The 22,444-nt window shown below is 36.7% G+C and overlaps 1 protein-coding gene across 2 annotated transcripts; it reads right to left on the reverse strand.

The window, feature by feature from the left end:
• Nucleotides 1–5,979: 5,979 nt before the first annotated feature.
• snw1 (SNW domain containing 1) lies at nucleotides 5,980–21,581 on the reverse strand. Of its 2 annotated transcripts, none has more exons than XM_067417349.1 (14): nucleotides 21,452–21,581; nucleotides 20,684–20,837; nucleotides 18,565–18,726; nucleotides 18,375–18,470; nucleotides 15,162–15,265; nucleotides 14,624–14,731; nucleotides 14,466–14,535; nucleotides 14,252–14,317; nucleotides 14,030–14,146; nucleotides 13,544–13,685; nucleotides 12,745–12,847; nucleotides 12,240–12,357; nucleotides 9,725–9,888; nucleotides 5,980–6,402 (listed from the first exon to the last, which is right to left on the reverse strand). In XM_067417349.1, the coding sequence occupies exons 1-14, from the start codon at nucleotides 21,463–21,465 to the stop codon at nucleotides 6,210–6,212; spliced, it is 1,611 nt and encodes a 536-aa protein (XP_067273450.1). In that variant the 5' UTR covers nucleotides 21,466–21,581; the 3' UTR covers nucleotides 5,980–6,209. The 2 variants fall into 2 exon arrangements, with proteins under 2 accessions (XP_067273450.1, XP_067273449.1); XM_067417348.1 differs by having other exon boundaries at nucleotides 14,624–14,728; nucleotides 15,159–15,265.
• Nucleotides 21,582–22,444: the final 863 nt, after the last annotated feature.

The following is a 22,444-nucleotide window of genomic DNA, read 5'->3' on the forward strand; positions in this document are numbered from 1 at the left end:
ACATGCCTATCCTGTTTTGCTGAATTAAAAATATATTAAATCATCTTATTCAACCAGACTGCACATCCATCCCCTTGTCTGTCTGTTAAGTACACCAATATTCCTCTTGATTAACAGATATCTTTGCATTCAGCATCAAGCAATCAAGCATCTGCGTTAGTTCAGGCAGACCACATAGTCAAGCTCCCCATATCAGCTTACTTAAAGGGTTAGTTCACCCAAAAATGAAAATTCTGTCATTAATTACTTACGAGACAGTAACCCGTAAGACCTCGGTTCATCTTCGGAACAAAAAATGAAGATATTTTTGTTGAAATCCGATGGCTCAGACAGGCCTTCATTGACACCAATGTCATTTCCTCTTTCAAAACTCATAAAAGGCACTAAAGACGTCGTTACAAAGCCCATCTCACTACATTGATTCTACAATAATTTTATAAAGCGAACAGAATAGTTTTTGTGCGCAAAAAAACTAAATAACGACTTGTATAGTGATGGGCCAAGTTCAAAACAAAGCTTCAAACCGTTATGAATCCGAGTATGGATTCATGATTTGGATCACGTGTCAAATTGCTGAAATCATGTGACATTGACATCCTGAATCGATACACTGATTCATAACCTGTCTAATACAGGTCCTTCTAAAAAAATTAGCATATGTGATAAAAGTTCATTATTTTCCATAATGTAATGATAATGAACTTTCATATATTTTAGATTCATTGCACACCAACTGAAATATTTCAGGTCTTTTATTGTTTTAATACTGATGATTTTGATACAGCTCATGAAAACCCAAAATTCCTATCTCAAAAAATTAGCATATTTCATCTGACCAATAAAAGAAAAGTGTTTTTAATACAAAAAAGTCAGCCTTCAAATAATTATGTTCAGTTATGCACTCAATACTTGGTCGGGAATCCTTTTGCAGAAATTACTGCTTCAATGCGGCGTGAGACAATCAGCCTGTGGCACTGCTGAGGTGTTATGGAGGCCCAGGATGCTTCGATAGCGGCCTTAAGCTCATCCAGAGTTTTGGGTCTTGCGTCTCTCAACTTTCTCTTCACAGTATCCCACAGATTCTCTATGGGGTTCAGGTAAGGAGAGTTGGCAGGCCAATTGAGCACAGTAATACCATGGTCAGTACACCATTTACCAGTGGTTTTGGCACTGTGAGCAAGTAAAGCTTTCCATAAAGCTTTTCAGCAGATGGACGCATGAAGTGCTTCAAAATCTCCTGAATGCTAGCTGCATTGACCCTGCCCTTGATAAAACACAGTGGTCCAACACCAGCAGCTGACATTGCACCCCAAACCATCACTGACTGTGGGTACTTGACACTGGACTTCAGGCATTTTGGCATTTCCTTCTCCCCAGTCTTCCTCCAGACTCTGGCACCTTGATTTCCGAATGACATGCAAAATTTGCTTTCTTCCGAAAAAGTACTTTGGACCACTGAGCAACACTGAGCCTCCAGTGCTTCTTCTCTGTAGCCCAAAGTGGCTTGTCCTGGGGAATGCGGCAGCTGTACCCCATTTCCAGCACACGCCATGTGCACGGTGGCTCTGGATGTTTCTACTCCAGACTCAGTCCACTGCTTCCGCAGGTCCCCCAAGGTCTGGAATCGGTCCTTCTCCACAATCTTCCTCAGGGTCCAGTCACCTCTTCTCGTTGTGCAGCGTTTTTTACCAGACTTTTTCCTTCCCACAGACTTCCCATTGAGGTGCCTTGATACAGCACTCTGGGAACAGCCTATTCGTTCAGAATTTTCTTTCTTTGTCTTAACAAAAAAATTGTCTTACCCTCTCGCTTGAGGGTGTCAATGATGGCCTTCTGGACAGCAGTCTTACCCATGATTGCGGTTTTGAGTAATGAACCAGGCTAGGAGTTTTTAAAAGCCTCAGGAATCTTTTGCAGTTGTTTAGAGTTAATTAGTTGATTCAGATGATTAGGTTAATAGCTCGTTTAGAGAACCTTTTCATGATATGCTAATTTTTTGAGATTTTTGGTTTTCATGAGCTATGCCAAAATCATCAGTATTAAAACAATAAAAGACCTGAAATATTTCAGTTGGTGTGCAATGAATCTAAAATATATGAAAGTTTAATTTTTATCATTACATTATGGAAAATAATTAACTTTTATCACATACTAAGTTTTTGAGAAGGACCTGTATATATATATATATATATATATATATATATATATATATATATATATATATATATATATATATATATATATATATATATATATATATATATATATATATATATATATATATACACACACACACATACATACATACATACATGCACTTACACATACACACACACACACAGTATATATAGCAGTCTTGTGAAATAAATCAATACATAATAATAATAATGATAACAAAAACAGAAGTCTTTCTCAATAAAATGTAAAACAACAATGCATCGTCACTGTATAAATTAGATAAATGTGATTTTTTTTCCTTCTTTTTTTGGCAGCAGAAAAATTAGGCTGCTGTCACTTTAAGACTAACTGCTTGGATCCAATATACTGACTGATATGCAACTATTTCACGCCCGCTTGAGGAACACTCTCTTTTGTGACTTAAAGCAGTTTTAATAACTCTTCTAATACACTTCCTAGCACTGTTTTACTACAAATCACTGCTAATTTGGACATTAAGTTTGGGCTAAGAGAGGAACGAATGGTCACCTCTATGAAGGAAAGAAATGCACTAAAATAGATAGTAAATACTAGTAAAACACAATATTGCTAGTAGCCATGCAGCTAGCCATTAATATACAGTATGCCATTTTTGCAGATTTATGCAGTTTTTTTTATAGACATGTTTTTTTATATATAATGGTCATATTAAAACTTTCATCATTCATTCATTTATTTTTGCTACTCCTTCCATTTGCTATTAGGTTCAATCATAAAATATGAAATTCATAAAAAATAGTTAGTTACATTTTTTCCCCCATTATAATAGCCTAAACAAAGAGTGAAATAAGACTTAATATTTATTGTGAAAATTATATATCAATCTCTTAATATTAAAGCCCCTTAGTTGTGACAATTTCCACCACACCACAACTAACAATTTTTCCCACCCAATAAAGTTGTATCAAAAGTTAGTGTATCCGTTTACTTGTGTAACTTGTATTGTTGTTAACTTAAAAGTAAGCTTTATCAAATTATGATGAAGTGATTATCATTAAACAGTAGTCAATGCAAGATTTCATTCAAAAATTTTCACAAATATAATTTACACTGCAGTATTTTCACAAAATGAGTTGGGATTTAAGGGTTCCAGTCAATTTTATTTATAAAGCACTTTTCACAATGGACGATGTTTCAAAGTGGCTTTACAGAAAAATAATTTCCTCATGTAACAGTTCAGTTATTGGACAAGAAATTAATTCTTTAACAGAATTATTATTGTTTTTAATTTTTTTCCCTCACAGGGCCATAAGTGCAATCACCAATACAAATTCAGAAAAGTCTTCTTAGTAACCATATAAATGGCTATTTACTGGTTAATATTAAAAAGGCATCTCTTTGAATGACACAACCATTAATTTCTTTTCTGAAGCCCTCTGGAGCTTCAAACGAGCAAGCTGAATGCTATTTAAATGCTGTTTTAGTCTCTGTTCAAAAGAACAAAAAGCTTTTTGCTCAATCGACTGAAACAGCCAGCCTGGAATATTGCTGGTGGTTCCTCCATGGACAGCAGATAAGAAGCTATCAATCTTAGCTTTTGTCTGCTTGCCAAAGTTTCCATTATGACACAAAACAATGTGCTGGTTGTTTGTTCTTCAAACCATACAAAAGCTTGCAAAAGAACCAATTTCCTTAGGCTGTCATCAATGAGAAAATCATTTTTCTTGCTCCATGCATTTAGAAATGCAAACAACAGAAAAGTGAGGACTCATTATCTACCTGTCCTGAAGAATTAAATACATCTGAACACCTGGAAATGCTGGAATCGAAATGAGGAAGGATATTAAAAAGAAGTATAGATTTTACATCGACGGATCTGTTTTTCACTGGATCCGTATAAAGAGAGCATTACAGTAGAAATAAAACTTTTGGTTGAATCTAATAAAAGCCTTCTGGTCAAATTAAGGTATCAAAAGGAAACTAAATCACAAAATGAATTTTCCCCACACATAATCCTTACACAAGGAATATTAAGCAAAATATTTTGATATGCTAAAATGGGTTAAGTTGAGATGTTATTGGCACAATCAAAAACAATTTTTATTAGGCCTGATTATTACCCCAATTCCATTGACATTCAAAATGATATGTAATAAAACTGTAAATTAGCTTCTTATTGGTTTCAGTGATACAGTAATAGTAATCAAAGACAATAAATTGTACTATTGCTTTAAGCATCACATAAATCAATAAACTGTTTTTGGAGCAGATGTTATTGTTATTTAATGGCCCGTTAAATGTATTGAGGACATTTAATCATTAGGCAAATTGATAAAATGTAAAGACAAAATACATCATACCACTCCAAAATTACTCAAGCGTAGATTGTTTCCATTAGGAAACCTAAATCACATTGGAAACTTGGACATCTAAGATGGTCTTTCACTACGAAAATGGTGGTCTTTCAGTACGAAATATTTGAGTTAGCTTGATTACCAATATATCAGTTCTTGCAACCCCTGGAATTTTATCACATAACATTACACACATATCACAGGCAGATTTGGACAGAAACATTAGCCTTTTACGGAAATCATGTGGTATCACGAATAGATATTTTGCATTTCAGATGCGTTAGGACACTTTTTACTACTTTATACTACAAAATTATATTAAAACCTGTATGGAATAAATAAAGGAAGAAAAATAAATCAGTGACAAAAGTAAATTAACCTCATAAAAACTACATGCTGATAATTACATAATACTACTTAAAGAGTATTACGTGTAAGAGTATTGTGTGATGGTAAGTAGCAGAATTGGACAATGAATATTTTGTAAAAAAGCTAATTGATAGACTTTTTAAATAGTCGAGACCATGCCCATTTGCTCCTTCCGTAAAATCAGAGAGAGAGAGAGAGAGAGAGAGAGAGAGAGAGAGAGAGAGAGAGAGAGAGAGAGAGAGAGAGAGAGAGAGAGAGAGAGAGAGAGAGAGAGAGAGAGAGAGAGAGAGAGAGAGAGAGAGAGAGAGAGAGAGAGAGAGAGAGAGAGAGAGAGAGAGAGAGAGAGAGAGAGAGAGAGAGAGAGAGAGAGAGAGAGAGAGAGAGAGAGAGAGAGGATGAGTTTTTTTTTTATAAAGTAAAAATGCAGAATGTTACCTGTGATGGGTAGGGGCAGTGAAAAGGGATAGAAAAAAGTTTGTACAGTATAAAAACCATTATGCCTATGGATTGTCCCCATGTCACAAAAACGTGTGTGTGTGTGTGTGTGTGTGTGTGTGTGTGTGTGTGTGTGTGTGTGTGTGTGTGTGTGTGTGTGTGTGTGTGTGTGTGTGTGTGTGTGTGTGTGTGTGTGTGTGTATATATATATATATATATATATATATATATATATATATATATATATATATATATATATATATATATGTGTATTTTTTTTTACATTAAGAAAGCATTCTCTCCCTTTAAAACTAGGCAAAATATAATTATTTAAAGAATTATTCAATCCATTATTAACAGAGGACCAGCTTACGGATTCATATTTTGCATAAAATATGACCTATGCATTCTTTATAAACCTCTCAAACTAAACAATACTAATCTTCCCCTTTGAACAAACTCAAGGAAAGAACGTTTGTCTAGGCTTAATTTGCTTTAGGGTGTGAACAGCAGACTCAGCAGATGAAACCACTCTATGTGCACTGGATTTATAAGACTAAATGAGTAATTTAAAATTAATTTCACCTTGCACCAAAGTAGTTGGAGCATTGTTCAGAGATTACTTTAGATAAATTTCACAAATCATCTTTCACATTCAATGAAATCCTCTACAAGACATTTATTAGAATGATTTTGCAGTACAACAGTTTTAAGTTCACACTTTTGAGTTCAAGAAAACATGACTGGAGAAAAGCGGTTCAGATTTAAGAGGATAAAAAAAAGAAAAGTAAGATGAAACACCATATTACTAATAGTTCATCATTCATTTTTCAGCTATAAAAAAATAGGGGGAAGGAAGTATTTGACCCTGCAGCTATGGACAGAATAAGTGGCTCACTCCTTCCTGCGTTTCTTCTCGTGGTCATAGTCCTTTGAGCGGCCACTAGTGGATGCCCTTTTGGAGCCTCCGTGCTGCTTGGCTTCCTCCAAGAACTTATCCAGACCGAAAGGATCCTCCTCAAACTGCACAGGCCCGTCGCGGCGGGGACCGTGGTCAGCACCAGAGAACTCCCGATCAGGAACAAACCTGAAGAGAGAACAGAAAAGCTTCAGTTGCATGCACCAGGAGGCTAAAATTACAATAAACAAACATGTCAAAAATACCATGTACATCCAGGGCTCCAGACAAAAATATAAATTAAGGAGCCATTGGCTCATATAAGAGAAAAGTTAGGCGCTAACAGAAGAATAAAAGCATTTAAAATGTTCATGTGCAATTATATGGGCAGTGTTTAATTACATTTTTAGCTCCTTTCATTCGCTCATGAAGACAAATCTTTTTTTTTGTCCGTGTAGAACTGAAACACCAAGTTAAATCTATGCGCCCTAAAATTTTTGTTTGTTTTTGTGACATATGGGGACATTCCATAGGCATAATGGTTTTTATACTGTACAAACCATATTTTCTATCCCCTTACATTGCCACTACCCCTAAACCTACCCATCACCAGAAACATTTTGCATTTTTACTTTCAAAAAAAAAAAAGCCTCATCCTGTATGATTTAGAAGCATTTTGAAAAGTGGGGACATGGCCAATGTACTCATATTTCACCCCCTCCTTGTAATACACATGTCATTATACACATTTGTGTCCTCATGCGTCACAAAAACATGCCCACACACACTGGCTAAACTTCACTGCGGACAAATCAGCATGATCAAAACCATCCATGATCTTATTTTCCCTTCAGATACAGTGCCTTGCAAAAGTATTCGGCCCCCTTGAACTTTTACCACATTTCCGGCTTCAAACGAAGATATAAAACTGTAATTTTTTGTGAAGAATCAACAAAAAGTGGGACACAACCATGAAGTGTAATGAAATTTATTGGATATTTCAAACTTTAACAAATCAAAAACCGAAAAATTGGGCATGCAAAATTATTTGGCCCCTTTACTTTCAGTGCAGCAAACTCTCTCCAGAAGTTCAGTGAGTGACCTAAATGACTAATGATGATAAATAGAATCCACCTGTGTGTAATCAATGGGCATGGGCTCGACTATTTAAAAAGTCTATCAATTAGCATTTTTACAATATATTCATTGTCCAATTCTGCTACTTACCATCACACAAAACGTTTAGGAAAAAAAGAGCAAAGTAATACTCTTTGAGTAGCATTATGTAATTATCAGCATGTAGTTTTTATGAGGTTAATTTACTTTACTCCTTGTAATACCTGTCATACCCATGTCATTATACACATTTGTGTCCTCATATGTCACAAAAACATGCCCACACCTCTCTCTCTCTCTCTCTCTCTCTCTCTGTATAAATGCACCTGCACTGTGATAGTCTCAGAGGTCCGTTTAAAGAGCAGAGAGCATCATGAAGAACAAGGAACACACCAGGCAGGTCCGAGATACTGTTGTGGAGAAGTTTAAATCCGGATTTGGATACAAAAAGATTTCACAAGCTTTAAACATCCCAAGGAGCACTGTGCAAGCGATAATATTGAAATGGAAGGAGTATCAGACCACTGCAAATCTACCAAGACCTGGCCGTCCCTCTAAACTTTCAGCTCATACAAGGAGAAGACTGATCAGAGATGCAGCCAAGAGGCCCATGATCACTCTGGATGAACTGCAGAGATCTACAGCTGAGGTGGGAGACTCTGTCCATAGGACAACAATCAGTCGTATACTGCACAAATCTGGCCTTTATGGAAGAGTGGCAAGAAAAAAAGCTTAAAAAAGCTTCAAATTTCTTAAATATATCCATAAAAAGTGTTGTTTAAAGTTTGCCACAAGCCACCTGGGAGACACACCAAACATGTAGAAGATGGTGCTCTGGTCAGATGAAACCAAAATGGAACTTTTTGGCAAGAATGCAAAACGTTATGTTGGGCGTAAAAGTAACACAGCTCATCACCCTGAACACACCATCTCCACTGTCAAACATGGTGGTGGCAGCATCATGGTTTGGGCCTGCTTTTCTTCAGCAGGGACAGGAAAGATGGTTAAAATTGATGGGAAGATAGATGGAGCCAAATACAGGACCATTCTGGAAGAAAACCTGATGGAGTCTGCAAAAGACCTGAGACTGGGACGGATTTGTCTTCCAACAAGACAATGATCCAAAACATAAAGCAAAATCTGCAATGGAATGTTTCAAAAATAAACATATCCAGGTGTTAGAATGGCCAAGTCAAATTCCAGATCTGAATCCAATCGAGAATCTGTGGAAAGAACTGAAAACTGCTGTTCACAAACTCTCCAACCTCACTGAGCTCGAGCTGTTCTGCAAGGAGGAATGGGCAAAAATGTGCGAAAACTGATAGAGACATACCCCAAGCGACTTACAGCTGTAATCGCAGCAAAAGGTGGCGCTACAAAGTATTAACTTAAGGGGGCCGAATAATTTTGCACGCCCAATTTTTCCGTTTTAGATTTGTTAAAAAAAAAGTTTGAAATATCCAATAAATTTCGTTCCGCTTCATGATTGTGTCCCACTTGCTGTTGATTCTTCACAAAAAAAATTACAGTTTCATATCATTATGTTTGAAGCCTGAAATGTGGCAAAAGGTCACAAAGTTCAAGGGAGCCGAATACTTTCGCAAGGCACTGTAAGTTAAGAGTCAACAACACAAAACAAGAAAGAAATTGTATTCACTACTTAAAAATCGCCCGTTGGGAAGAGCAGTACATTGCCAATATCAGTACGATATTGTGAGCCCTTACAGGCAGTAACAGAAAAAAGCAAATAGTAAAATATATTGAGAAAAATAATAAATTAAAAACGAGAATTGTTAACAATTACTTGGCGTCCACACAGCTGACATGTTTATCTGCTGTGGTTAACCAGAAACTGCTTTCCTGCACTTTTACAGTACTGGATATTCATTCATTAACATGTCTCCATTGCTTTTGATCTCTCCCTCATGCTGGCACAGCCGTCAGCGTTGTTGCTCGATAGAGATGAGGGCTTTGAAAAAGCCTGATTTTTTCCGTTACGACATCCGTTTCTGATTTTTTCAGTTATGACATCCGTTTCTGACACTTCCCACATTTTGGACGGATTCAGTGAGGTTTTTTTCCACTGTAAATTTGCTGCGGTTCTTATCTTTTTAATATGTCAACACAACATAAGATGTGATGGGCTACTCATCACAGAATGGTCCCCAATGGCGATTTCAGCAAAAATATACCGTTTTAGTTTAAGTCTAGAGCCCTGACATCTGTGGTGATTCTAACAATATTCTTTAACATAAAAAATAAAAAAAATTCGATAGGGCTTAAGCAATTTGAATGTTAATTAGATTAAATTCCATTAGTGATCAATTTCTTACAAAATCTGACATTTCTCTGTAGTTAAAATGCATGCAAATATTCAGTCTAGGTGTCTCCATACCTGCTGCTCTGCATGAGTGTGTCCAGGTCGTCTCCATACATGTCCTTATCTGCACTCTTACCAGGCCTGTAAATATTCTGTGCCATGTCTCTGCCACTTCTGAAGGGCTGATCATAGACATTATACATCTCATCCTCTCCACCAGCAAAACCACTGTCCATCCCCTGAAAAACACAAACAGTGAGTTTCATACATCACAGCTATGAAATATGCATCTTACAATCATTTGTACTGATTTAATATTTCATAGTCAAAATATATTAGATTTTTTTTTTTATATGCACTTGAGATTTCCAATAATTTGTCACAATTTGATTACCATTGACCACAATTAGATTTTAATTTCCATTTTGACCACCGAATCCATTAGATGGCATGAAGCTATATTTCTGTGTGAAACCAAAAAAATATGCTCTGTGTGGATTAATGTAGAGCAGGACTTGATCCAATATTAGATTACATGATGTAAAACAGGATTTGATATGACAATTATTTATGACTACTGTGGCGGCTCTGGATGCACCATTACACACCTATGTATAATTTTACATATTTACTTTACATGTTCCCTGCCACATGTCTCTTCGTCTACAATTATAAAGGCAGATAAAGGAACTAAATGATTATGGATTTGTCTTAAAGGCAGATGAATCACAAACATTACAAGAATAGCTTAATTTCATTTAATTGTGCACTTTGGGAAAAAGCACCTTACCATTACACAGATCTTACTGAACTAAAATCAGTAGGGCTGAGTATTGGCAAATTTTATGAAGCTTTCAATTTGATTCTATAGAGTTCACTTTGATTTACCTAGAGTTTTCGGAGGAAAATGTAACGCAAGCAATTTTATTGACATCTTTTCTGTGGTCGAAACACTCACTCATGATATATGACATGATACGGATTTCTGTAAGTTTACTCTCTTTTAACACACCTTAAGATGTACATTCATGTTTATTTCATGCTGGAACTAGAATTAAAGTGGATGGGATGATCAGTTCACATGGGCTCTGTGCTAGGGATGCACGATATTGGATTTTTGCCGATATCCGATATGCCGATATTTTTCAGCTCATTTTGGCCGATGCCGATACCGATGCCGATATATGTTTATTTTTTTCCCTTTGTTTGGAAACAACACCATTTTGAGCAAAAACTATTTTTTTTCATTCTGGTTTCAGATTTCTGAGGTATCCTTACTAAAAGGATTCTTGTTGAAGATAAATAAATGTTAATAAAGTTCTTTTTATGATAAGAGTATATTAAAAGCTCTGAAAATAACAATAATAAAGTCAGTAATTTTTCACCCCAGATGCAGCTGTAACCTAAATATTGTATTTTTGGATTTAACGTTTGTGCACATGAAGTGGGGGTGGCATGACATCCATTGATGCTGTCTTTTAATTCTACAATTATTGTAGAGCTCCTTGGATTATTTTTCATCATCCATTTCATACAATTTTGTTACAGATTAATACACTGTATATAAAAGTATTTAATTTACAAGTGTCATGCTTGTGATTTATGACATCATTACTGATTTGTTTATTCAGAACAAGAAGTAACTTCCAATTTATTTGTGTATTCTACTTTTCATTGTATTACTGTAACAACAGCGCCCCCACTACATGTATAAATATATAGCGGTCTAGCTGGAGGGCACTAGGACCTGGAGGAGCTTCTGCTGCTGTGGAGGCTGCCGCACGCGCTAGAGAGTGGGGAGACGCGATTGGGCTTGTTTTGGGCTAGTTTTGTTGTGAAAACGTGGCAAATCTGCTGCTGACGGTCACGTTCTTCAGTACGTGCATTCAGAAATTCAAGGCAGCATTTAAAAACAGGCAATATAAATCACTGTACATGCAATGTATTTTCTTGTTTTCACTTGAAGAATGACCGCAGTGCTGACATGGTCTCATCGCTGTAGCACTCCTTGCACACGTGAGTTATTGCAAGCGCATATCAACACGGTATCATATCGGCAAGGCATATCGGCCGATGCCGATTTTTATATTTTAAGCGTTTATCGGCCGATTCCTATGTCGTGCCGATAATATCGTGCATCCCTACTCTGTGCTGTTACTTCTCTTGAACTGAGGTGCCACTGCAATTGGCCATGCCACATTAAACCAAAACTGTATAATGTACAGGGCTATAATGTACAAAATATTTTTACATTTTGTCATGTGTTTCACATCTTCCCCTTTTTTTCATTTTATTGCATTTTCATTCTTCACTTTGTGTGAGAATAGTTTGGCATTTTTCTAATGCACTGCACACACCTATTCATTTTTTGGAAAGATTATTGTTATTAATTGGATGGGAAGCATGGTACAATGTTCCAATTATTCATGAACTGAAAAAAGGATAGGCTAATCGATTCTTGGGATTTAAGAACCGATATTGGTTCGTTAAAAAAGAGAATGGATTAAATAATTTTGAAAATCAATATTTTTTACCCAGCCCTAAAAATCAGTAAGGTTACCAAGATAAGCAAAGCCAGAGGGTTGATTACCTTGCTCTGATTGAAGAGTCTCTGGTCATACTGAGCCTCACTGGAGGCACGGGGGTTTGGTTGACCCAGAGCAATGAGCTCACTGATGTCCCTGTCCTGATCTCTTTGTAGCTTTGACCTGGACAGACCAAAATCACACTGACATCAGCTAAATCCACAATAACACCTCATACAAAGCGCCATCATGCTACATTACACACGTCTCAAACTGGGAGTTCAGGGAATTCTCACACGAACATCTTTTGAGGAAAAAGCATGAATAATTCAAGCTACCACAAGCGCAGATTAAATGCATTTTAACAAGTATGACAAGATTGGTCTGAGTACAGGATGTGTCAGTTTGTTTCACTAAAAGGTGTCTGATGTAAAACGAACACCGGTGGGACTTGTGTGAGATCAGAGGAGAGAAAATAACACAAAACCACATATATTAAAATGGGATGCGTTGAACCAGTTCCAATGGCCTATGAATTATTCAGGATAAGAGTGTAAAAAATGCATGTACCTCTTATCAGGGGCGGCTCTGGAAATGTTCCTGTCGTGCTGTCTTTCTTTCCTCCTCTCGTGACGGATCTCGTCACGCTCCCTGACTTCTGTGTCCTCACCACCTGGGAGAAAATCAAAGACATAGATGGTGATCTCACCCAATAGTGACAGCACTCTGATGACAAAAACCAGGGCCAAGACTAAAACCCTTCTCAATTCATAAATTAGTAAACGCATTTAAAATAAATATTTAAATAATCTTAAAGGAAGTGTATGTAAGATTGTGGCCAAAACTGGTACTGCAATCACTTTCAAATTACTGTAGAGGTGTATCCCCTCTCCCCCTCCCTCTGAATCAAGGTTGCCAGATAAGCTGCAGGATCCAGCAGGAACATTTGTAGCTGCAGCTGTGGTAACTAAAGCAGGGCTGGCAACCCGGACGCCGAAACACTACTGACTTCGTGATTGGTAGATAGATAGATGGTGCTCCAGGCCAAAACACAACATGTCAACATCAAAATTATTCGAGGGCTGCAACAAGAACTTTTAAATGACAATATCCTAGCCGGACTACTGTTGTCAGTGATATAAGTATTTTAAATTAACATAATATCTTAATGTCTACTGACATATCAGGACCATTTTATAATTAATTAATATACATTTCTTACATACAGTTCCTTTAAGCATAAAAAAGTCTAGGCAAACACTGATTGTTAGACAAATATCCAATGTTTCAGGAAAAATACCACATATGCTGTGTATGATTCAAATCTAATTCATAGACATTTGATGTTGGCGTGTACGTCTTTTTGTACCTTTGTCACCGTGGGCTTTGATACCAGCTCTCCTGTCTCTGGCCATCTTAGCCAACTCTCTCAGCTTCTCCTCTTTCTTTTCTTTCTCTTTCTGGGCCATCTTCTTTTCTACTTGTGCTCTCATCTCCACAGCCTCTCTGGCCTGTACACATCACACAACCAACATTAGCATCAAAACAAATCAAAATATTGACTAGCACAAGAACAATTTTAATGGGATTTGTTTGTATTGTAAAAAGAGAGCATTCCCAACCAAATTAAATTTGATCTATAAATGCTATCCAAATTTATCAGAGGATCCATGTTTATTTTATAGATGTGATCCTGAGATGGTGTTAACCCCAAATGGTGCTTCACACATAATTTTGGTCTGAGAAACTGTTCTGTAATGTTGACAGTCCTGAATTTTTCTTTACTTCTTAAAAGTCAGTAAACTTAGCAAGGTGGGATTTAGAGTGTTAAGGGATGCAGGAATAAGCAGTCAACCTTTCTGTCTGCAATGTACAAAGCCTCAGCCAGCTTGGCAAAATTCTCATTGATGTGGACGGTCTGCAGGCCTCGTCCGTCAGCAGCCAAACGCTTGTCTAGAGGAATGGTATAACCCTGAGAAGCAACAATGAGAGGAGTGAGAAAGCAACACAGTTGTATTCAGTCAATATTTTAAACCAACAATAAGCAGCTGAATAATTGATGGAGGCTCAGCGTTACCTTTGCGTTCTTCCAGTTGGAAATACAGGGTGGAATCTTCCACTCCTGCTGTTCTTTCACGGTCATCTGAAAAAAAAGAAGAGGGGAAAAAAAATGTCGGTTGAGAAGTTCTCAGATATATTTTCTCCAGACAGGTTTCTGTTGATTCTGAGTGTAATCAAAACCGATGACAATCAATGTTGGGATCGATAGTTGGCGGAAACCAGACTCATACCTTTCTGCTTGGAGAATGCATGACTGGAGCAGGAGGGGATGGAGGTCCACGAGGAATTTTCTTATTGATTCTGTTAGAAAACACAAATATTGAGTTTCTTGTGTGTATCCCACACACTATACCCAATTTCCCATAAATCTCATATTAAGGTGACATACTTGAATCGCGGTGGTTCAATTGGATCTTTCTGCATTTCCACCATACGGATGACCCTCTGTTTTGCTCCGGAGTTAAACGCGAGTCCTTGCTGGGAGGGTGTGTACCTTTAAGAAATACAAGAGTAATTTATGGAACTTTAGTGAACTCCAACAACTCGATGCTGTCCATATCTTGCAGTGCAAACACAAATCACACAGAAACTCTCAGACTGACTTTAAAGGAATTTTGCTGGTTTAATATAAGCTCTGTTGAGGGTATCTGTGGCATAACGTCGATTACAACAGAAAATAACTGACTCCCCCCTCAATGCTTTTAAAGCAAAAATCGTTACAGTATACAGCAGTTAATATGGAAGCACAAGGGACAACTATTCCCCCCTCATAACGGATAATTTAGGCAACTTTAACGCTCAAACAACAGGTTTTTACTGAACAATTCATGCTTGCGCTAGAACAAAAAATTCAAGCTGCATAGCTCATCTATATTGCGAACCCAGAACATTTCTTTAAACTAAGTTTAAGAGCATGGTCTTACCGAATATACTGTGCTGGGGCCTGTTTGTCTGCAGCACGTACAGGCATGGCTGCAGCAATTTTCTGTGAGACTTGTTTATCCAGAGCTGCTCTGGTCTTTTCTGTAATCTACAGCAAGAGGAAACAGGAACATTAATAGATGCTGGCTTCTCCACAATTATTGAAAGTCATGAGGATTTTTGCTTGATTAAAACTGATGAACAAAAGTACTGACATTTTTCATGTCGTTTTAACACAAGCCAACAAAAACCCATTTGAAGTTAGTGATTACAGACCAACATAATATTATGTTAATATTTAATATATAAAAAAAATGTATATAGCAATAATTAGAATTCCATTTTTCACTGGGAAAGTGAAACTGTTGTTAAAGGTCCCGTTCTTCGCATGTTTTCGAAGCTTTGATTATGTTTACAGTGTGCAATATAACATGACTTCATTTTTCGCGTGTAAAAGAACACAGTATTTTTCACACACTTTACTTTTTTGTACAGCGCTGTTTTCTCTGTCCTAAAAACGGCCTCATTATTTCCTTGTTCTATGAAGTGCCTCCTTCAGAAAACGTAACGAGTTCTGATTGGGCCAGCGCTTCCCGTGTTGTGATTGGACAGCAGCTTATCGCACTTTGCCCGGAAAAGGTCCCGCCTCTTACCTTAACAGGGAGATGTAAGCGCTGAATGTGCGCTCTTCTCCATGTGGGAGAGCAACAAGACCACACCCCCTATTTTGCGTGTTCTTGTGGGCAGAGGGTTAGTCAACAAACGGTTCTAGTGATGCATTACAGAAGGAAGTGCAGGGGTGTAGTCCAAACCGGCCGTTCGCTGTAGGCTTTGAAAGGGAACTTCTGTTAAACAAAATATCTCGCTTGGCATTTAACTTTGAGCTTTATAATTTTACAGGTATTTTTTATGCTCTAACAGCAACATTTCACACTAACTAAAGTTTGAAAGATGGAATCGCGAAGAACGGGACCTTTAACGATTGTGAAATTGCACTGGTATTGACTACTGAAATTATGTTATTGTCAAAACCCTATTTCAGCGAAGGGCTGTCAAATTTGAGTATTCATTGAATAAAAAAAAATAAAAAAATACACATTCAAATGAAAAAACACGGTGCACTTGAATGTCAGGTGTAGGTCAGGTATAAGCCTTATCAGTGGCACACAAAATGCGATGATGTAAGATTTGTATAATTTTAATGTTTTTGTTAGCATATCAAGTTAAACCTACTACATGTGGCGCAGCTTGGTTGGTTATTCTAAAGTTTAGAATAACCAACCAAGCTGCGCCACATGTAGTAGGTTTAACTTGATTTATTACACGGCTCTGTGAAATACTTGATTCTGATTGGTCAATCGCGCATTCCAGCGGTATGTTATTTCCAGATAACACCCGCTCATACGGGTACTACGAGTTATCTTGACCGGTACTACTTCTATGCTTAACACTGGCGCCATCTTGTGGCTTAAGCAGCCATGGGTTACAATGGAAGACTTCAAGGCAGGTTTCCTTTATAACGTTTTTAATATAGATCTTTTTCTTATCAAACGCATCGATTCGAATCAGAAGGCTCTATTAACCCATCGGAGTCGTGTGGAGCACGTTATTTGACGGACAGCTGCATTTTTTATGGACTTCAAACACAACTACAACAACTGCTTGGATTAACGTTAGCCTGGACTTTTTAAATATAACTCCGATTGTATTTGTATGAAAGAAGAATGTCATATACACCTATGATAAATTGAGGGTGAGTAAATCATAGGCTTGGTTTCATTTTTGGGTGAACTAACTCTTTCAGCATTCATTTTCAACATTTAGCAAGGGCATAACGTTATGGCAAATCTTCAGCAATAGATAAAGGCTTAAAGCAGGTTGGAACTGTTTTCCTTTGCGGAAGCTTTGCGGAAGAGCTAATAAAATATTTAATCTCGAGACAATATTTTGTGTCTAATAATTATTTATTTGAGACTAGTAGCCGTGTAATAAGCGGGATAATGTACACCCAGCCGGTTTTTAATCGCAGAATAAACCCCTTCAGAGTGATGCAAGACTCCTGATCACTCTGTCGGGGTTTATTCTGCGATAACAACAGGCTGGGTGTACATTGCCCTTACATAGAGCACATTGAGCTGCTCTATTTTTGCAATGTTTAAACATTGCAAAAACAGAGCAGCTCAATGTGGAGAAGATCTTGGTATTGTCAAAATCGCAACCAAGCTGTTTACACAGAGAAGCAGCGCAGAAAATGGTTTCTATTGTGCGCTAGATGGACATGCACTAACGCATAATGTTAACATTTAAAACAATATTTAAAAAGAAATTCAACTTTAAAAAAAAACATGTTTTGAGTCTTTGTACACTCCCCACCCCCCTGTTCCACAGCAACTCATGTTTGAAATGTTTTAAGTGCTGTGTGATCAACACTTCGGCTCTTTGTATTAAACTATGCATAAACGATTTACTTGATTTATAAATGTTACGCAATTACTATAATTTTTTTAACATAAACTTAAGCTATTTCTTAGCTTTGAATAATTGCATGCGTTGCATTGAAGGGTTAGTTCATCCAAAAATTTAATTTATGTCATTAATGACCCTAATGTTGCCATATATGACATCAGTCAGTTAATTAGAAACTCTTGAAGAATCGAAAATACATCTTGGTCCAAAATTAACAAAAACTACGACTTTATTCAGCATTGTCTTCTCTTCCGCGTTTGTTTTCAAACCTCAAATAAAGATTCAAACGGTTATGAATCAGCATATTGATTCATGATACGGATTGCCAATGTCACGTGATTTCAGCAGTTTGACATGCAATCCGAATCATGAATCGATCCGTTTATGTTTTTATTACCTTTCTGGACATGGAAAGTAGTGTGCATACACTTGGATACGCTCTCGGACTAAATATAAAATATCTTAAAATGTATTCCGAAGATGAACAGAGGTCTTACGGGTGTCGACCAACATTAGAGTCATTAATGACAAATTTTTGGGAGAACTAACCCTGTAATATTTTGCTCATTGCGACCTCAGACAAAAGCTTTTCCCACAAATTGAAATTATGCCTTTTTTATAATTTTTAAAAAATTAACAATATTTAAGTAAAATAATCTAATTGTGTTTTCCATCCATTTCGACAGACTATTTCAGCCTGTAGAATATATTTTAAACTGTTCTCAGTCAAATAAAGCTGTGTTATATCTCACCTCTTTCACCGCCTCTTCATCAGGTTTCTGCAGTTCAGGAGCATCTTCATTTAGGACCTCCTTAGGAAGCATGTCTGTGTATTTGCTGAATATGACCTGAAACAAAGAAATAAAGAATGCAAACACATCCTCTACAGGTGTGATCCACTGAATATATGAACAATTTAATAAACACAAGAAGATGAAGCACCTTGTCTTTGTTTTGACCTTGCCTAGCAATGGCGTCATATTTGATCTTGCCCTCTGCATCCACCTGCACTGCCAGAGCATTTGAGGTCCTTTTCTTCCTACCCATTTCCAGAGGATACTGGGCCACATGGATCTCTGGAAAAGCTCCTCCATCTCCAAAATCCTTGAAAATAATATCATAACATTACCAAAACAATTTACAGTAGAAAAAAAAAAAATACCACCTGCCAGCAGGCAAATCCAGGTTGTTGCTTTTTTTTAACAGTGTCAGATGAATTTGCCTTATCTACTGTACACAACTGTGGGGACTTGCCCCAGACTGGCCTGATGTGAAATACTGTTGTGCATGAAGAACACAAGCCCCCAGGTTCACATTTCTTAGAAATACAGGGTCTATCCCAATACACACTCCCAGTCTTGCTCACTTGAGAGTCTTGCATAGCCAGACCTTCAGACTGATCTTCAAAAGGTCTGGACTAGGGATTCTCATTTCGGTTAATTTTTTCGACCGACAACCGATGCTAGTTAATCGATTATTAACTGCTAACTGATAAGATTATAATATTGAATTGGCCTTACATAAAAATACAAATGCCGAGTGTCTGTGACCCGTTAAAAATACTTTTTTTCATGTGTTTATTTTATTGTGCAAACGGCAGAACATACTGAACAGCTCAACAACAGAACCTAGATTCACACTAGAGCCCTGCATTTACGCCCGAGCCTGACGGGACCGACTGTTTACGCCCCTACGGCCAGGCTTCAGACCTTTTTTAGGCTTCTCCTTCGTTTTATATTTATTTTATTAATTTAAAAAAAAATTAATTAACGTGCTGCGCTGGTGGAAAAAACATGAGACCATAACAGCTTACGTGACTGTGAAGACATGGGTTGCACAGGGTTAAAGAGTCCGCGCCAGCAGCGCACGATTCTTCAGCTCAGCTGCTAGAGTTATGGTCTTTTTACAACTGGTTCCTTCATTCGTTTTCTCTAGATAGACCAGGTATAAATTGTACTCCTGGCAAATGGTTAAAAAATAAACGTGTGAGAGTTGTAGTAAGATAGATAGGATGGTGCTGCAACAACATGCATCGCCACAAATGAGTAAAGCAAGCCATTGCAAATGGCTGTAAATCAAACTTGAAATAAGTCTTATTTTATACAGCTACTGCTGTATTGTAATACCGCATAGCTTATTTTGCACGTAACTTCGTCACCTTTTCTGTCGAAATGGTCCCACACAGTATGCTTCTTTTCCATTGCTTCATTTTGTGCAATATGTCTGTGTCGGCATGTGTGGTTCATTGCATGTGTCGAAGCACCACATGAGTAAAAAAAACAAAAAACAACCCTTTAAACCGTTTAACTGATAGTGTTAATCGGTCAAAATTCTTACTATCATTTAAGGTTTAAACGGTCAATGATCGCCCAAGGGGATGTTTGACTGACAACCTAACGCAACCAATCACAGTTTTGTTCCGCTTCATGTTTAGGAGCGTAAAAAATGTAAAGTCGATGTCTATATAAAGTTGCATCTATAAACCTTTGTGCAAGTTTACTGCAACAATGGAGCCACAAACATTACATTACTTTTGAAAGTTGGATTACTTTTGAAAAATCATTGTCACATCTGTAAACACAGTGGCAGTCTTCTTCATGAGGGAGTTTGGCATCACAGCATTTGTTTCTAGGTGGGCCATTAAAAGGAAGAAAGAAGAAAGCAAACAAGAAAGTTTGTTTGCAGGAAGAAAGCAAACAAACCCCACAAGTGTTTCTCAGTTCTCAGTGTGTCTGTTAGTCATTTAAAGCTGAGACTAACTTGAGTGTCTATGCGACAGGAAGTGCATTATATAGGGACCCCTGAACATAAATGTAAAAGTTTATTTTATAGTGCAAAGTATTTGAAATCAAAATATGTTAATAATGCTATGTAATAACTTTCTGTCCCAAGTTAAAGTCTGTCCCATCAGGTAATCAAAAGTTTTACACAAACGCGTGGTCTTCACACCATAGTCAAATACACATTATATGTGTGGGTACAGTGAGGACAGGGCCATGATGTGTATGTGTGTAATATATATCAAATCTATTATAAAACCATAAATCTTATATTGCAGTACCTCTAGTGCCCGGGGAACCCATGATTTTCTGAAGCCGTAGGGAGGAGGTTCTCTGCGGGTGGAAACCAAAGCAGTGGATTGCGACCTTTGAACACGAGACCTCTCCTCTGCCTCCAGCTGGTCCTGGGACAGTTGGGTGGGTGCAGGAAGAAAACTACAAGATGGAAAAAATGTGTCAAGTGAGGTTGACAGTAACTAATAAATCATCAAGTGATTCCTAATAATTGGATGTTAACTTATATCCATACACAGCAGTATGTGGGTGTATGATGTAGAAACTGTGAAGACTGTGCATATCAAACAGAGAGAAATTGGGTTTAAAAGTGTTTCCTTAACACACGCAAAGTTTATTTGTCAAATTAAACTACATTTAATCAAATTAAAGTTAAATGCATAAGTAGAAAAGGGTACCTATTACTTAAAGGAATGGAGATGCGAGCCTTTTATAAAAATAAAAATAAAGAATTATGTGCATGGATATGGGTGAAATAATTTTATTCTCGATTCTGAGATACATTTATGTATCAGAAACGTTATTTTTTTGCTTTTGCTATGGTCGTAGCATTAGCTTTTTAGCACTCACTGTGATACAAAGAGCACAACACCGCAGGCCTCAGCGCATCAAATAGCACAATACAGATAATAAAGAACGTAAATTATAAACAAACACCCCACGTGTACACAAAAAAACACGAAGACCTCTTTAAGGTAGGCTTTAATGGACAAGTGGAAACAAAAACCTTTAAAAACAGCTTCAATGCTACTTACCTTGTAAGCGACATCTTGTCCGTTTCTATGCGCACGTTCTGACGTCACGCCTCTGAACGTCTCGCGATGTTTGGTGAAGAGAAGGCTAGGCTGCTACTTCATTTTACATTGAGGAGTAGGCCTTGATAGCATACGGAATATATATATATATATATATATATATATATATATATATATATATATATATATATATATATATATATATATATATATATATATATATATATATATATATATATATATATATATATATGGAGAATTAATGCACAAGTGTTTGTAAACCAATCATAAAATTGGCATATAATAAAAAGAAAAAGCAATACAGCAGGGTATTTGATATCTAACCGAATTAAAAGCAAGAGATGCGATAAATTATATCGGACATATATATATATATATATATATATATATATATATATATATATATATATATATATATATATATATATATATATATATATTATTATATATATATATATAATTAATAAACACATCTTTTCCCTTTAATGTTAAAGTTTGTCCAGTTTTACGTCTTATATAGTTTTCAACATCTCTCAAAAATATTTTACTATACAGTATATACAATCATAAAACAGATGACAAATTGTTTCGTCATAATTACCACAAAAGGTACAGGAATATTCAATGCCAATTTTAACATTCTCTTTGCTGGGTATATTCTATTTACAATTTTATAAGACACCACCTTTTATTATTTAAGAGGAACTTGTCCCCAATTAACCACATTCTTTCCCATTTGATTTCTTCAAACTGAGAAGCCCAAAAGGATCTTGCTGCAGGAAGTGTTTTAGTGTGCATTAGATTCCTAATGTATTTGTTTGGGCATTTTTTTGTTAGTGATGTCAATGTCGCCAAGAAAAATTTCTTGTGTAGTCAAATAAGTTCCAGTTACAAAATTTATATTATATATTTAGAGTTATATTTTAACATCTGAATGATATTTCTTGGCACAGCATCAAAAACTATAGCATA

The sequence above is a fragment of the Pseudorasbora parva genome, chromosome 15, assembly GCF_024679245.1.
Source record: "Pseudorasbora parva isolate DD20220531a chromosome 15, ASM2467924v1, whole genome shotgun sequence".
Classification (NCBI taxonomy): Eukaryota; Metazoa; Chordata; class Actinopteri; order Cypriniformes; family Gobionidae; genus Pseudorasbora; species Pseudorasbora parva.